The 17,377-nt window shown below is 36.7% G+C and overlaps 2 protein-coding genes across 2 annotated transcripts; one reads left to right on the top strand and one right to left on the bottom strand.

Moving 5' to 3' along the window:
- Positions 1–1,314: 1,314 nt before the first annotated feature.
- On the bottom strand, positions 1,315–10,730 carry rac2 (Rac family small GTPase 2). The gene is made up of 7 exons (XM_056753009.1): positions 10,553–10,730; positions 6,325–6,396; positions 6,123–6,240; positions 5,793–5,855; positions 3,035–3,194; positions 1,955–2,102; positions 1,315–1,686 (listed from the first exon to the last, which is right to left on the bottom strand). Exons 1-6 carry the CDS (start codon positions 10,585–10,587, stop codon positions 1,972–1,974), a joined length of 579 nt encoding a protein of 192 aa, XP_056608987.1. The 5' UTR covers positions 10,588–10,730; the 3' UTR covers positions 1,315–1,686; positions 1,955–1,971.
- A 189-nt stretch (positions 10,731–10,919) lies between these two features.
- cyth4a (cytohesin 4a) lies at positions 10,920–17,339 on the top strand. Its single transcript, XM_056752990.1, has 14 exons — positions 10,920–11,327; positions 11,729–11,789; positions 12,272–12,351; positions 12,531–12,595; positions 13,323–13,389; positions 13,907–14,025; positions 14,119–14,199; positions 14,316–14,428; positions 15,375–15,523; positions 15,651–15,762; positions 15,965–16,041; positions 16,118–16,189; positions 16,514–16,668; positions 16,919–17,339. Exons 1-14 carry the CDS (start codon positions 11,220–11,222, stop codon positions 17,001–17,003), a joined length of 1,344 nt encoding a protein of 447 aa, XP_056608968.1. The 5' UTR covers positions 10,920–11,219; the 3' UTR covers positions 17,004–17,339.
- The last annotated feature ends 38 nt before the right edge of the window (positions 17,340–17,377 follow it).

Raw genomic sequence — 17,377 nt, 5'->3', positions numbered from 1 at the left:
GGTAATTCAAAACTCGTAACTCTTTCTTTTGAATATATTTCAAAAAATTTTTAGTGGTGTCCATATAATAAAAGTCAATGAGGGCCAGTCATTTGGTTATCAGTGTTCTTCAAAATATATTTTGTGTTCTACTAAAGAAAGCCATTTAAGGTTTACCGTAGAAAAGTTGTGGTTGAATTCGTGGTTGTTCAGTAAAAGCCATGTCCATTTACCCAGCATCGTGTTTCAAATACTATGTTTTTTCATCCGTTCACAAAAGAAGAAATAATTTAAGTAATGTCTGGTTTGGCGGATTTGGAAATATATTATATTGCTACCTGTTTTAAAGTTCAAGAAAGTATGTGTGACTCACTGCTCATTTGAAAAGTACCATGGACCTAAGCAGCCTCATACTTTCACAATAAAGTCATGCCCTTTGATATGTCACCCCAAAGCGTTTTCACTGGCATAAAAATGTAAATGGGTACTGAAGTGTTTAAGTAGAAAAAGTAAAAGTCTATTTAATCTCATTGCTGTCTAGGCGAAAAAATAAGGCTGTCTAGACCTTAACGTTTTTTTATTGGATAGGCCAAGTGACATGATCTTCTAAGCTAATTTTACACATTTATTTTAAGAAATGTAATTTTACAATCTACTGTATATTTAAGTTATATATTATTATACAAAACATGTATCATAAAGTGTCATAGCTACTGACATGATTTTATTATAAAATTATATATAAGGAGGATGTTTTTAAAACTTGAGGAAACCCTTCCGAATACTTTAATAATCCTGAGAATAATTTGACTTGTAATTTGTCAATTAAACCATTTCAACTATATGTAACCACATAAAGCAAGCTGAAGTCAGCTGACAAAATATTTTCTACAATGTATACTCTGCAAAAAACAAGATAAACCATAATGCTGAGGCAGAGATGAAGGATGGCGGCACATCAAGACTTGCAGTAAATGGCAGCACTTTGATGTTCACTCATCACAGTCCAATTGAAGTCAACGTTTGGCATGTTGTCATGTCACAAAAGTCCACAAGGCGAATAGAAGAAGCAAGGGTATAGAGATAATGTAAAAGAGTGTCAGCCTAACAAGAGACTTACTGTGTTACCCTGTCAGCAATGTGATGAAATGTGAAATCTGTACTTTTCTATCAAAAGGCGAAAACACAGATAGTGGTTATTACATTCTCTTTGTTAAGCATAATAATGCATCAATTGGGGTAAATTGTTACATCTATTGAAAACCAAGCACGGGTGTGTAATCAATGAAAATAGCGGCTATTTAATGTAAACTCATTAGAAAAGAGTTAAAAGAGTGAAATTTAGGGTTGTACAGTTTATTTTTGCCATTTCTTAAAAACAAATATGCATGTATAATGTGATTCCATTCAGTAAGTAGAATGGAAAAAAAATCATTTTATACAATACATGACTTTGTCCACATCAACTACAGCAAGCACAAATTTACAGTACATCAGTTACTATATATTTGATTAAATACTTTTTATTTTTTACACTTTAAAAATATTATTTCAGATGGTATTACTTTCAAGAGTTGTGTTGGGCTACAAAGAGAAGAAAGACTTTGGTAATTAAATGAAGTTCCACCAACACTTCTTTTTGACTCCTTGTTTGGTTGTCGAAGGAAACCAAGAGATTCCTTTAGTACCGCTGTTACAGTGAAGAATCTGAAGACAAAAAGAATAAAATGTCACTTTTTGCATCTCCGCACATCCTCTTTTTTCTTATTTTTAAAGAGGACATGTATCGAAATGACTGTCTTTAACTTCCACCTGAAAACTCATCTGTAAGTCGCGTCAATTGCAAAGTAACATAGGAACAAAAGCCTGTCCCTGTAATTGAGGGGGCATCTGAAATTGTATGCGTGCACTTCTCCCCACTGTCTGACTCTTGTCTGTCTCTCGAGAGAAGAACTTAGAAACAACACACACTCACAAATGTGCCATGTAGACTTAGAGCAGCAGACATCCCTTCTTCTTGACCTTCGTGGGTTGTGGGCAGAGCACAGCACGTATGGCTTCATCAAACACTGTCTTCAGACCTCTCTGAGTAAGAGCAGAACACTCCAGGTATTTAACTGCATCTGTTCCCACAAAAACAGGAGTACACATAACATTTTTGAGTTTTAGAAGGAACAAACAAGCTTAAAATCATTTCTAATAATGTAAACTGTGATGTACACTAATGTAGTGTTTTTATTATATCAATATAGCTAATTATTTAATATGCAACGTTGTTGTAAAGCATGCTAAAGCATTAAAGCCTACATCAACATAGACCCTTTGAGTGGGATACTTGGTACCAGATTGCTGGGTGTATTAGGTGTTCACCAATCTGTCATATCTGTGTGTGTAGGAGTACTAGCCCATGTGTTCTCCCAAATGCTAGAACGAATCGCACTGAGAACCTATTGCATTTGCATCTAAATCAGTAATCTGTGTATACCGAGGCAACATTCTTTTATTAAATGCTACAAAGAAACAGCACAATAAGGAGGTTCAGAGATGATGTAGTTTTGTTTGCAAAACCCAGAAGTGAGTTAACATTTTAGGACTTTCGGTTCCTTTTCTCCAAAGTATTTGTGTTTTTTGAATGGGTTTTTGGTAAATCGCCCGAAATAAGGTCTGTGGTAAGCAAAACATCTATATATTTTCCAGTTTTATTCTATGCCATTAAACACACCAAATACAACCCGCTTGTGATTTTTTAAAGCCTTATTGTGTCTTAAAAATGGCGGTTGCTAACAAAGTTGCTAAAAGCGACTACTTTCTTTGACGGGGACGTTAGACGTCATCGCACATATACAGCTCACAAATAATGCAACATGTGCACAAATCTCTTAAAACGTACTGTAGATGCGGATTCATTCACGGAGTAATTACTTACTAGGGAACACATTTTTAGACTACAGACTTTCGATCGAGGGAACCTAGTGCGGCACTTACCTCTTGGGTTAGCCTACAAAAATATCTCTGATGGGTGAGTAAAGTATCCCTGTAAAGTTCACCATCTTACCTATTTCTTTGGCCAACGCAAGACCCTGTGGGTAAGTGATTGGTGCCAGTTTTTTCTCCTTTAGCTTTTCAATGGTCTCCTTCTCGTCTCTCAGATCGAGCTTGGTGCCAACCAGAATAATTGGAGTTGAAGGGCAGTGATGCCTCACCTCTGGGTACCACTAGAGGGAGCAAAATAGCAAACCAATAAGGTTTTTGGGGTTTCCCTACAAGTTTGTGTAAAAGGTTTTATATAAGGCATTTTATGAGTTGCATTTGTTCATTGCATAGCAGATAAAATAAATGCAAGGTGTACAAGGATTTGTGCTTTACAAGGCCTGGGCTCTAAATGCACTTTTTAATCTGTAACTCACACACATTATTGTTTCCACACACAAAGCAGAATCTTGACAATCAATGCGCACAGTCGTAGTTCATTGACAAGAGAATCTCTAAGACCCCAAGAGTCCCTGCCATCCAAACACATGCAGCATTGTTTAAAGCTACACATGGATTAAAACACAGAAGTTAAATAGGTAGGATAGTAGGTAGGATAGGATAGTTAATAATCAGGTCTGTTACAAGTCCAAGAAATGTTCTATCCTTATAGTTTTAAGAATGCTGATGAACTGAACACTAACGCTGTAAATGCATACAACAGAACATTTAAGGAACACTTAAAAAAGGAAATAAATATCTACTCAGGACAAAAGCAGCTCATCCATGACTCAGGTTCTAAAATGAGCATGTGTGATTCATCCGTTTCTTGATGAAACCACTTATGATCTACTGATGGTAAAAAGCTTACTTTCTATAGATCAGACATGGCATCTGTATGATCTGAACGTGAGGTTTTGTATGAAACTAAAGGTGTTTTTGTTTCCTCTCTCCAAGCCTGTTAATAAGAGACTTCAAAAGGGCTGACAGACTTGTGTGGCCTTCATCAGTGATCAGCATGTCTCCAGTGCCATTTATGAGCAATTTTGATAGGCATGTGGGTGGGGCCCCGATGCAGATTTCTGAGCCTCGCTTTCTAATGCAGTCAAAGCAAACCATTATTGCAGCGCTCCATTTTCGCATTCTATCAGCCCGCGCCGGTAATGAGGAGTGATCTCTGAGCACTTAACTTCTCCTTGACAGGTGATTGCTTCTAGAGCGTGGATTTTGTTAGCACAGCCCATGTGACTTCCCACAGCCCTCCTGTACCACCCCATCTACCCGTTTTCCTCCCCTCTTTAAATAGATTTTAATTTGTCTCCTCAACCTTGCACAATCTATCAAGACTGCATTTGCATATGGGCAGTGTTTCCATGGTTACTCCTTGAGAATATACCGTACAAATAATAAAGGAAAGGACCGGGAGGCTAGAGAAAGCTTCTGAAGGTCTTTGATTGAGAGTGAAATTTGTAAATTGACGTGGATTAAGCCTCAAAGGTTTCTCAAATTGTTGATATCAAAAACTATTTGCTTTTCATTCCATCTCTCTCTTAAATGTGCTGCATGAGCCCTGATAAAGTCTAGCATAAAAGGAACCACTCAAAAGAAACTTCTTTCTCTTTTATTTCCAGCCTTTGTTCATTATCTCTAAAAAATGAATGCCAGTTAAAATATGCCAAAGTTTTTACATTTTTTATCAGTCCTAATCTGTTTTTTTTTCAATTAGTTTTTCAATTACCATTCCAAATGCAACTTTACATCACCAAGTTTGTTTCAGATTGTCCTCATCCTATTCAGTATATTTGGTATTAGCAATACTAAGCATCACTCTACATAGCCAGTCATACAGGCTGATTGTGCACTAACAAAGCTAGAAAAGATGAAGATGATCTTCTGTTCAAAGCAAGCATGTAAACCAATTACATCACGCCTGCTATACCTATCTATTGTCATCTGTGCTTTGATGTAAAGTCAGACCTTGTCCTCGAGAGTCCTTTCAAAGACTGAACGGTGTCCATGTTATTTGTCAAACAATACTCTTTTAATAAGAGTAGGGACAGCTCAGGGACATCTCTTTTTCGACTTTATAACTTTTCTTGTTCAAGCAATTGCTGTTGGAAGTAAAGACTACCATAACTATACAAAATCATAGAAACACAACCCAGATTCAACGTCCATTCAACTACCAAGATCTTTCTACATCACTTGAGCTTTTATGGACCGTTTACACTTCTATCCCTCCTGCTCCATTAGATGGATTTTTTACCAGCACTACACTCAGAGATTTTGACTTCTGACAGTATCCTTTTAGGATCACTCTTCAAAATGCTCTCTGTCAGGTTGAAACCGTAACATGGTAACTTTAGTGTGACACTTAGTGGTGTATCTCTCTGCCATCTACTGTACACTTGCAACTAATGGAGAAAAGGGCAAGATCATATGAACTGCTTGCATCTTTATAATGCTCGCTCTGGGCTTTTGTGGGTGTTAGGTACATAAATAACTTTATAAATAGACTTGGGATTTTATTTAAAACTATTGTATTATACAAAGCTTTTGACTTGGAAATAGATGCTGTGTGAAAAGGGCTGAATGCCAGCGATAAAACTCAGCCTTCGGTTCGTGAATGCCTGAATGCTAACAAGGCCAAAGCATTTTTACAGTGACTGATGTTGACATCAGGTACCCTTTATGACCAGTTCTCTTTTGTATATCTCAACGCTTGCGTCAGTGAAAGTTTGCAATGCATCAAGGATTAATGCACAGTGGCATCTAGAGAAGAGCAAGCATTTTAGGAACAACAAAGGGACAAGATCTACACTGATATATGCATGAGGACTCACCTTGGCTCTGACGTTTTCAAAAGAAGCTGGGCTCACCAGGGAGAAACAGATGAGAAACACATCCTGCAAAACACATCAAAAGACCTTCAATGAACCTTCATTTAATCAATGTGCACATTGCTTGCATCTAACGAAATCCATCTACGAAACTTGTGTGTGTGCACATATGTGAGCTGTTTTTATAGGTCCACTGATCAAACATTGAGCTAAAAGTGTAAAGGATTTGTTTGTTCCCAGGTAACACAAATACTGATAAAAAAACATAAACAACAACAAGAAAATAAGTGTATGCATCGCTTTGGATGAAAGCACATATATGTGACCGCATACCGTCTGCGGGTAGGACAGTGGCCGCAGTCTGTCGTAGTCTTCCTGTCCAGCTGTATCCCAGAGACCCAGGTTGACTGGTTTGCTATCCACCATAACATTTGCTGAGTAGTTATCAAACCTGAGAGAGGATTGAGCTTATGAATGTCATGAACAACACGAACAACAAAAATAAACAGCTAAACAAATTTTCTATAGTACTCACACTGTGGGAATGTACTCCCCAGGGAATGCATTAGTAGTGTAGCTGATGAGAAGACAGGTCTTTCCCACAGCTCTGAAACATTCAAACAACAAACAGAAATCTCTTAGTACGGTATGCTGAAAAATAAACAACACAGATGTACCTTCTGTCATATACAGCCGCGCAAAAATTAAGAGATCTTTTTTTTTTAAATCCGCTTTTCTGAATTTAATATATCAGGTTTGTGTTTAGGTGAAATTATTATTTGTTTCATTCCGTGAAATACTTTCTTCCAAAAAAACAAACAAAAAATATATATATTTGCATTTATCTGCAGCAAATAAAAACCGGAGAAACAGGTCAAAATAACAGAAAGGATGCTCTGTTTTTTTACAACTCAAGTACTGCAAAGAAAACAAGTTCATATTCACTTTTAAGCAATACAAAAAGATTTGTTCATGTATTTCGGAAAACTTTTCATGTGTCTTGTCACATGTCAGTCTTACACATTACTGTTGGATGACATTATGTCACTCCTGATGTTTGATTTTGTTGGAATTCAACAAACACTGGACGGGAATGACAACAATACATTATTTTCTCCACGGTTGTACATGTTGCTGAAATGACATCAAAGTGTGCTATTAGTGGTGTACTGTAACCATCTTCCTATAACAGGAACAACAGGTGTACTGTGGACATCCATTGTAGACCCACCCTTTTATTTTTTTAATAGCCTACAAAGAACATTCTTGTGGTTTTTTAATGTTCCCTTTTTCAAAAACAAGGATTTAACTCTGAATGTCTAAAACATGACCACATAAAGAATTTCCATAGATGAAAGGAAAATATCTCCGTATCCTCACAATTGTCTTTGAGATGAAGATCGTTTTGAGTTGCACAAACGTGCTGCTCCTAAAACTCCCATTGAATTCAGAGTAGAGATGCTTTTTATTCATGCACATTTTTATGTATTCTTGTATTAAAGCAACAGGGGAAAAAACTATTGGAAAACCCTCAGTGCAAAATAATTCAGATGTACTCAAAAATGCAAAAAGATGCTACTTACAGTTTGGATCTATAACAACAAACAGAACAATTATACTTCAGGAAAAATGAGTTTGAAGTGTAAAAATGGCAGGATGACATGCAGTACGAAATGAGGTCACTTAAACATAAACACGCTGGGAGGGTAGGAAAGAAAGATTTCAGGGAAGTGCATGTCGCTGCATGCAGGCTGGGAGAATGTGGAATGCTGGGATTCAGGAGCCTGTGGGTACGATTCTCTTGCATCACACCGCAGCTCCAGAACTCAAGAGCAAGGCCAAAAACACAAACCCCAGGCTACGCACGTTCAGTCACATCATAACTACCAGCTATCCTTACTACTCTCATCCCTGTTTTTTCTAGAACTTGGGCATTCGCATTCATGTAGAAACTATAAAAAACAAAAGCACACACAACAACCACACGCAACTCAAGAGTTCTCTATACTTGTGTGCACTTGACTCAAGGGCTGGGCCGTGGAGCACTGAACAGTAAAAGTTGGGTTGTGCATTGATTGTACTTAAAAAACCTTACTATGAAAGACTTATAAAAAGCTGAAATGTAACAATATCCAGAATTCAGTCACTGAACTCATAGTCGAAATCAAACATGCCTTAAATAACCCAGTATGCTACAACAAATTGCGATCTACACAAAATTCAGTACACACTTGAGACAGCGCGCTAAAATCTTAATCAGAAAACAGCGGGAGATGACTGTAAAGAGGTGCTTTCTGAAACTCTTTGAAGTCGTGTTGTGATTCGGATACAGAGAGAAAGATAGATGCAGGGAGAAAAGAGCGAAAGAGAGCTCAGTATGGGGTCTGGCATTGTCGTGACAGGATGACAGGAAGTAGGGCGGTGTCTGCCAGGAAGAGAGACAGCAAGCCTCTTTTTGAAGTGTATCTTTGAAAATGCTCCCTTAAACTTTTTCTTTCTCTTTTCTCAGTTTAAAACAAACCGAAGGCTTTATGATTATCCATGTACGTCTGCTTGTACTGTGTGTTAAGATCTGTGAAAATGACATCAGTGAAACTGCATGCCATCACTTTCACCTTAGCGACGCTGGCAGCTGCAGAGAGACAAGGAAACGGATACACGGAAGGGTTTATATAAATTACAGTAGGTTGAACATGTCTACTCGGAAGTCAAGGGAATTCAGAAAATTTGAGAAAACAAGAGATACCATGATCAGGGTTAAATTAAATGCATGGTTCACCATAGCACACCCGGTGTGAAGTCAATGCAACTTTTTCAACCAAGATATATCAGTGCAATAGAGGTCAACACATAAACCTGATAGACCTATGGAATTTTTTTCATAAATCCAGCGGATCACATTCATGACGTTATAGGAATAGTTCACCTTACAAATAATAATGATGTCATTATTGACACGCCCTCTTGTTATAGCAAACCTGTATGACATACTTTCTTCTGTAAAACACAAAAGAAGATATTTTGAAAATGTCGGTAACAGAAAACAGTTGGTCGACATTGACTTGCATTGGTTTCGTGTCCCTACATCGGAAGTCAATGGAGATCTACGGTTTTTGGTTACCAGCATCCTTCAAAATACCTTCTTTTGTGTTTTAAAGTAGAGAGAAAATCACACAGGTTTGAAATGACAACAGGGTGAGGTACTGATGACAGAATCTTCCTTTTTGAAGGTGAACTATTCTTTTAAGTCCAGTACTATGAGGAACCTGTGTTAAAGCAAAGCATCAAAATCGCTCTAGAGGAAGTGAACGGTTTCAAAATGGAGAACTGTGTACAGGGTTAAAACAGGATATCCTATAAGAGAAAGCAACCATCCTACCCAGTTCTCGCCTGCTGCCTTTTGACACTTTAAAAGTTGCTCTTAAGGTGGCCAATGAACAATGCATAGTCACAAATAGAAACTCATCTTAATTATATGTCCACAGTAACACGTTTAACTTTAAACTTACAGCTACATGATTACATCTGCATCCTGTGTAAACCTGTAGCTGCAACATACTGCTTTCATTCTGGTCCTATAATTTATATGCATCGCCATTGCTTTCCTGTGTCACAGAATTATATAAAGCACTTGATGAAAAATTCATATATATATATATATATATATATATATATATATATATACTCCTTCGAAAAATTCCCCCTCCCACTTTTTTTTTTTAACAGCCTTCGACATTGAAGTGTGTTTCCGACTAACATGTTTCAACATCAAAGTCACCTCATCCTCCATCTTGAATCATCACTGCTAGAGAATCAACATTGTCTAGAAACACCTAAATTGTTTATCAGTGTTAAAGGCTTCCGATTACCAAACAGAAAGCCCATAATTATTATGATTTATTTAACCTGATCATTTGAAAAGTTCAGGCGTTTCTCTATAGGAACGGAAAATACTGTAAAGGCGGGAATGCTGCTTTGACTGCAAGACAAAAATGTCCAAACCAGTTGTATTCCTGACACTGAGGTGTACGCTTTACGGAAATCCAATTCAGGTTACTAGAAACAACCCAGGTGTTTACACTGTAATGATGTGTCTTTTGAGAGATGTGATATGATGACATTCTCATCATTCTTTTGTCTCTCAGAAAAAAGAAACCATACAGTGTGAAAAACCTCCTCCACAGAAACATGACACATGTGCTCTTTCCTTTTTGCGATGAAAATCAGTTGCCATGCACTGAACTTCCTGAAATCTCAAAAACTCACTACAATAAAAGACAGTTTTATGTGTTCTGGTCTGTTTTATATTAACTTGCCCGTAAAGAGAAGGTGAATGACAGGCCCTTGAATATCTGTGCAACCTACAATCTGTCTTTCAGCAAAACAGTGCACGTCTCCGTCATTTTTGCCAAACATGAAAGGAAATTTACAAAACCTGCGGACTGTGGAGAAATCTACATCAGCTTTTCTTTCTGATCGTTAAAATTTACAGAGATTAATAAGGAAAATCTATTTTTTTAGCCTTGGGCTATATTAAGTCATGTAGGCTACTCAGTAAGTCATGTGACTTTAACATTAAAAATGAGGAAATTAAAACAACAGAACAGCTTTAAGTCAACAAAGCAGTTAAAAGACCACACATGAATAAGTAGGCTACACTAAACAACAACAACAAACAACCCATTGTAAACAAACAACACCCTTGAAAAACGATGATAAACAGATATATGCATCAAAATGTATTTAAGAATCTCGTCACTCACCCATCTCCGACCACAACACACTTGATCGCTTGCATTTTACGATACTTTTTATGAAACTTTTGCCGGCTGTCGCTGTAAAACAACTGTTAAGGAACTAAGTTGTAATACAGGAAACAGATTTGCCTCTTCGGTAAGTCAGTATCTCTCTCTCTCTATCACTCCCTCACTCTTAGCTCGTTCTTCCAATGCTCACACGCTCGTGTGGTTGTGTCAGTTTTAAACGGGTCTGTGTCGATATGAGGAAGTATTTAACTTTACTCTGAGGCATCCATACGCGCTTCATAAAAGTGCAATGCACTTAAGGCCACACGAGGGCGTAAATGTGTAACAATTGTTGAACACAAAACGTTACAAATTATTTCGTTTAAATGGATAACCATGTGTTCCTGTAGCTCAATTGGTAGAACATTGCGTAAACAGCGCACACATATCAAGTGTTTAATTCTCCCTCACGAACTGATTAAATGTGTAACCTAAAACCGTAAATATAGATAACTCTCTACCAAATGCATAAATGTACAACTAGATAAGTGTGAGTTTAAATTCTATTAATTGTCATACTAGTAATAAAGGTTATTGCGAAGTCACGTTTATCGGTGTGATGCTCAGAACAGATAAGTTTGAGGAAAACATGGTGACTTGAATTCTCAGAGTTCAGCTGTCATCTATGACTGTGACGTCAGTCCGGTCGGCAACACGCTGCGCTTCACTGTCAGTTTCATTGAGATTCTTACTGCACAGCTGCGACTGCCTGCTAACAGTTACACATATGAAGGTACGATTTTTTGTTGTAGGTTTTCTTAGGTTTGGCAAGACATTATTCCTCCGTTGTTACTTTTTAGTTTTTGTGTAACAGGTGTTAGAGGCTGCTCATTTACAGGCTTTTCTATATATGCTAACTTTTCAACTTACCTGTGTTATTGTTCTCGAGAAATCATATTTATTTTAGCTTATTCATTTTGCTGATATATTTATTTTTCTGATGGACTCGTTTTTGTATTTAATATTATTATGCTGTGTTATAATGCATAGAAAAATGTATGGCATAAAATCATAATACAGTATGTGTTGATTTGATTACTTATAATGAAATATAGCAATAGTAGCCTGCAGCACTTTTGATACCACATTTGAAGGGTTTTAATATTTGACACCGATCTTACTGTTTTATCTCAGCATCCCTCTAACACAGTCAACATGGGATCCCAAAGAAAGGACAGTTTCCTCTGGGGAAAAGGTAAGCTGTGTTTTATTTTTATTTATTATTATTGTTTGCTTGCTGTTTTGATGCTCGCTTTATACATGCGGTCTATGAGCACAGTTGTTGGACCCTTGTAATACTATCATCTAAACTTTTGTATCATCTACACATCTATAAAACATCTAGTGATGTGCTTTTATACATCAGCAATCTGTGGTTATGATGGACTGCAGTTAATCGTTGCCCCTTTCCTCGAGGGCTTTGTTAACAGGAGCGCTTCATGCGACCCAAATTCGAGTCGATTCCTGTTCCTCTTTCACTCCCCACAGTTGCACAGTTTAATACATTACAAAAAAACGTGTAGATGTAAGTGGAGAAATCAAATTAAACTAATGCCATATTGTATAGTCAAATTGGGATAGTTCTCCCCTTTTTAGTTCGTAATGGTAATTGGGATGTGATTTGAGATGCTTGCTTAATGTTGATGTATTTCTGTTCTTATGCCATCATATCTTCAGCACCTTCAACCTTCACTCCAATGGAGAAGAAGCAGATTGAAGTCAATGATCACAAGCATGTAATTCTTGATGATATTCAGGTATATGCAATTCCTGTCAAATTCAACACAAAACTCTTCCTCATGTTCATTTTGTTAAATAAAACCAAATCTTATGTCTAATAAGCAATACAAAACTAAAGTCTAGGGATGTATGTGACTTTCCAGTATCTGCATGCTGCAGGTCATCATTTTTCAACTTTGTTTTCTCTCGCTGACAGAAACTCAGGCTGGAGATCGAAAACATGGTGACAGAAATTCAAACAATGGAAGCTGATGAAGAGAAGTGAGTATTCACCACTGTCATTTGGTGCTGCGTTACCATGGTAGCAAGAGAAAGTATCGGTACATTTTACAACTGAGTTTTCAATTCCCTACAGAGCATTTTGCTCTACAGTTTCCTCATTGTTTTTATTTGTTTAATCGTTAGCTGTTTTAAAATACACTTTTATAATGATCACATCAGTGATATGTCACTTTGGTAGTTTGGCATTGCTGCTTAGATCAATGGTAAATACACTAAAGTTATCGTTGAACTGACAATTAAGAAAGCACAGTGATGTATCTTTGATCAAATTACACACTTATTCTTAACACCTATTAAACCTGTTAACTCTAATATGTCTGCATGAAATTAAGTATATGTGTGATTCACAGTTGAGGGCCTTCACATGGACATTTCATAGACCAAATAAATGAAAGTGGCTCATAAACACTTGATCAGAATCAGGAGTGCTCCTGTGCTTTTATTTCCGTGTGTGCATGCATGACATTTTGCATGCATAGTTGCAGGTGCAGCATGTTCATAGGATGTAATTCTAGAATGTATGCAGTTAAAGGTTGAAGAGAAGCACACCGGCACTGTGTGTAGGCTTGTTCTGTTTCCTGTTTCTCGGTTCATTTTACGAGAAGAGGTTTAGCCCTGATGTCACATTGCTATCTCAGGTTGTACACTTAAAAAAAAATGGTGCTAGCACTTAAAGTGGTCCTTGTGGTCCTTTATTTCCCCCTAGTAAAAATGTGATGAAGAACAAGAGGACCCAATGTGGAAAAAAGAAGTTTAACATGGACCCAAAGAAGGTACAGTACGCAGCATGGTTGGTCTAAGAAGTATTTGGCTATAGTAAAGAAGACTATAAAAGCAAACAATGTAAAACTGTGATGCATGTAAAGACACAGCTTGGAGATTGATCTAAAGTAGGCTAGAGGAAGAGTGGGTGGAGAACAGCAGAGAATGAAGATAGAACCACATCCTGTGTTTTCAGCAGCATATGCACCCTGAAGCCACATACAAGTTTCTAAGTAGTCACAGGTCACTGTTTTTAAAAATAACCATTGCTTCACCGGTCCAGTGTGAACTAAATTTCACAATTTGAAACGTCAGCGTGTATCTAAAATTTTTCAATAAAAGTTTAAAATTATGCTTCAGTCAACAATCAATGTAGTTCCAGATTAGAGTACAAAGAGGTGCTTGCCCTTGTATGATACCTCTTATAAGCTGTTTGTCAACAAATGGTTGGTTTGCAGTGATGCCAGAGGTCTGTGGTATTATAAAATTTGTTTTTTACAATGAGGTTAACCGTTTGTTTATTTCCAGGGTATTCAGTACTTAGTAGATAATGGCCTATTGGAGTGGAAACCGGACAGTGTGTCAGAGTTCCTCTACAAAGAGGAAGGCCTCAATAAAACAGCTATCGGCAACTTATTAGGGGAGAGGTACGAGGACGATATATTATTCTGGAGAATGTTAACAGTGACTTCTAACTGTTATCTTTAAATACAAAAGCAAATCTTCGGTCCTGTCCACAGGGAGGAGATCCACCTTCAGATCCTTAAAGCTTTTGTTGACCTTCATGAGTTCTCAAACCTTAATCTGGTCCAGGCTTTGAGGTGAGTGGAGTAGGTCATCTTTTCTAGTTTAATTTCCATATATCTAACTTCATATCACACATTCCGATTGATTTGACTAATTGACACCACTATGACTGATTTTAATGTGGACGCAGGCAGTTCCTGTGGAGTTTCCGTCTGCCTGGTGAGGCTCAGAAGATTGACCGTATGATGGAGGCTTTTGCTCTGCGCTACTGCACCTGTAACCCTGGGGTTTTTCAGTCCACAGGTACTACCACATTTAAAGGATCAATTTGGTGTTTTAACCTACATTAAATGAAATTAGCAGAAACTCACCGGTTGTTGTAGTTTGGAAAAATATAGTTTTAGGTCTAAGAAACTTTCACCGGCTGAAAAAGATCAGCAGTAAAACTGCAATAAACATTGAATTTGTGTTGTTTGCAAACTTATGTCAGAGCACAAGTTTCCACTCATAAGGTGAATATTAAAAAATCTAGTCTTGATAATTCATATTTTTCAAATTATTTAAAACCGCAGAATATAGCAAGAGTTTACTGTTGCTAAAGAAAATAAACATAAATAAAATAATTTACCATCTTCAGTGTAGTCCCTTTTGGCTAGAATTTGCAGAAATGTTCTCTTGGCATTTTATCAAGCAGCTATTCTATTCTGTGCTCTTATTAGCATTTCAAGGCAAGGCAAGTTTATTTATATAGCACATTTCATACACAAGGGCAATTCAAAGTGCTTTAAATGAAATGATTGACAGAGAGAAATAAGACGTATCATTAAAATGCAAATGATTTAAGATCACAAATACAACTTTAGATTTTAAGAAACAATAAAACAGCAATAAAATTAATTAAACATGTGTGTATATATAAAAAGAATAAGAAAAAAAGAAAAATAAATTAGAAATAGAAATGCAGTTGATGTGAATGCACAGCTAAACAAGTTTGTTTCAAATACATTTGATTAAAATAACTAGCTTTGTAATAAAAAAGGTTATGTTTGCTCAGTTTTTTTTTCTTTGAAACTAATTTCAGTACCCTTAAGCATAGACCTTGAGAAAAGGACTGTACATATATATATCATATATAGATCTCTATATAATATTTATAGCAAGTTGTTGTATAGTAATGGTCTTTCTGACACTTAACTGCTGTGTATAATATTTGTGTTTTTGTGTGTGTGTGTGCCCATGGTTGTTACAGACACCTGTTACATCCTTTCTTTTGCAATCATCATGCTCAACACAAGCTTGCACAACCCCAATGTAAAAGACAAGACCACAATACAGCGTTTCATCAGCATGAACAGGGGAATAAACAATGGAGAAGATCTCCCTGATGACCTGCTGCAGGTGAGGGAGGTCACAAGGACCTTTCATCTAAAACAATCCAAAGCTAAACCATCACATCTGATCATTTAATGATGATATTGTCATTTTAAAATAAGCGCTCATTTGTTCTCTTTTCTTGAACGTTTAGAAACTTTATGAAAGCATTAAGAATGAACCCTTCAAAATCCCAGAGGATGATGGTAATGACCTCACTCACACCTTCTTCAATCCTGATCGAGAGGGATGGCTTCTAAAAGAGGGTGTGTACTAATTTCAAATGGTTATACTGATGTGTTTAGTAAAACTATTGCTGAGCCAAAACCTGGATTCATTTTATAAATATATACAATATAGTATATAATATATATTATATCTAAAATATTTAATGCCTTTTTTTGGATGGATTTTAAATTTGCTGTGTGTTAATTCAGAATGTTCTTAACAATTCTGGTTAATCTATAGGTGGTAGAATCAAAACCTGGAAAAGGAGGTGGTTCATTTTAACAGATGGCTGTCTGTACTATTTCCAGTATACAACTGTAAGTACTGTTTTTTTTTCTTAAAAAAAACCCTTAAATCAAAAAAGTTGTCATTTTGGATCTTTTTCCTCCTCAGGACAAAGAACCAAAGGGAATCATTCCACTGGAGAACTTAAGTGTTAGGGAGATGGAAGACACACACAAACAGGTCCATTTCCACGTTCTTTTCATTTCATTTATGATTTATAAAACATGCTCAATGATCTAACAAATCATGTATTTCCCTGTTAGACCTGTTGCTGTACTTTGTGGTTATATTAGTCATCTATGACGTATTACTGTATCTCTGTGTGCTAAATCTAGATTTTTAAGCTCTCTGTCCAGATCCTGATTAGAATTTCATTTTGAGTCAGCTTCTCAAAAGGATGACATTTAAATAAGCATGGTTAGCTGTTTGTCTGGAATGTAACCTTTTAAAAACTATGATGTATGCATTTCATCTTTGGATATGTGTGTGTGTCTGTGTGTGTAGCACTGCTTGGAGTTGTTGAGCCCTCAACACAAAGGGGAGACAATAAAAGCTTGTAAAACCGAAACAGACGGGAGGGTCGTGATGGGCAAACACCAGTCCTACAAGCTAAGTGCTGCTTCTGCTGAGGAATGTGCAGAGTGGATTCAGGCCATCAGGTACCTGATGGCTCCTCATTCAACAGCAATAGAAAAAAAATGGCAGTTCGAATTGAAAGTCTTGAAATAAATAAGATTGGTTTTGAAACTATGCATATTTTATGAATAAGCAAATAGTTAGAATTTGTAGGAAAGAGGAACTATGCACACATTCAATTATAATTATTTTCAAAGTAGCCATTTATGTTGTCATTCACAGAGGAACTGAGAACACCAGCATCTCTCAATCTGTTTCCTCTCTTTTTTCCAGAGCCTGCATCACTAAAGATCCATTTTATGACCTGGTATCTGTACGCAAGAAGAAGATTATCAACCATATTGAGCAGCACGACTGAGGCAGATGAATGAAAGGTTGAACTGAATAGATTTGATTTTAGAAACAAACACCTGACCTAAGCCATCTGAACAGTATCTCAGCATGCATATACGCTTTTGCAGCCATTGGTCTCGCTTAGTCAGCAGTGTTGTTGTGGTTGGGAGTTCTGTGAGGAACCATTTTTGTATTTATTGAAGCTACAAGAAATAATAAGGAAGAATCAGCTGTACATGACCCTTTGAATGTTTCTCTCTCATATTTGTAAAATGTTGTAATATAATTGGAACTTGGCACTTTGTAAGAATAAATGTAAATAGTTTGTGTAGTGTTTTGAATAAAATATTTTAAAAACCTATTTATGGTGAAATGACCACTTGGCATTTATTAAAAAAA

Source organism: Triplophysa dalaica, chromosome 7 (genome assembly GCF_015846415.1).
Source record: "Triplophysa dalaica isolate WHDGS20190420 chromosome 7, ASM1584641v1, whole genome shotgun sequence".
Classification (NCBI taxonomy): domain Eukaryota; kingdom Metazoa; phylum Chordata; class Actinopteri; order Cypriniformes; family Nemacheilidae; genus Triplophysa; species Triplophysa dalaica.
This window is presented reverse-complemented; position numbering and strand designations above follow the sequence as displayed.

Coding starts and splice junctions, on each gene's coding strand:
- rac2 (XM_056753009.1), bottom strand. CDS start 10,587: ATGCAAGCGATCAAGTGTGTTGTGGTCGGAGATGG. Junction 6,241..6,324: donor GGGGAGTACATTCCCACAGT/GTGAGTACTATA, acceptor ATCCTCTCTCAG/GTTTGATAACTACTCAGCAA. Junction 3,195..5,792: donor TTGAAAACGTCAGAGCCAAG/GTGAGTCCTCAT, acceptor TGCTCCCTCTAG/TGGTACCCAGAGGTGAGGCA.
- cyth4a (XM_056752990.1), top strand. CDS start 11,220: ATGACTGTGACGTCAGTCCGGTCGGCAACACGCTGCGCTTCACTGTCA. Junction 14,429..15,374: donor TGGGGTTTTTCAGTCCACAG/GTACTACCACAT, acceptor TGGTTGTTACAG/ACACCTGTTACATCCTTTCT. Junction 15,763..15,964: donor GGGATGGCTTCTAAAAGAGG/GTGTGTACTAAT, acceptor GTTAATCTATAG/GTGGTAGAATCAAAACCTGG.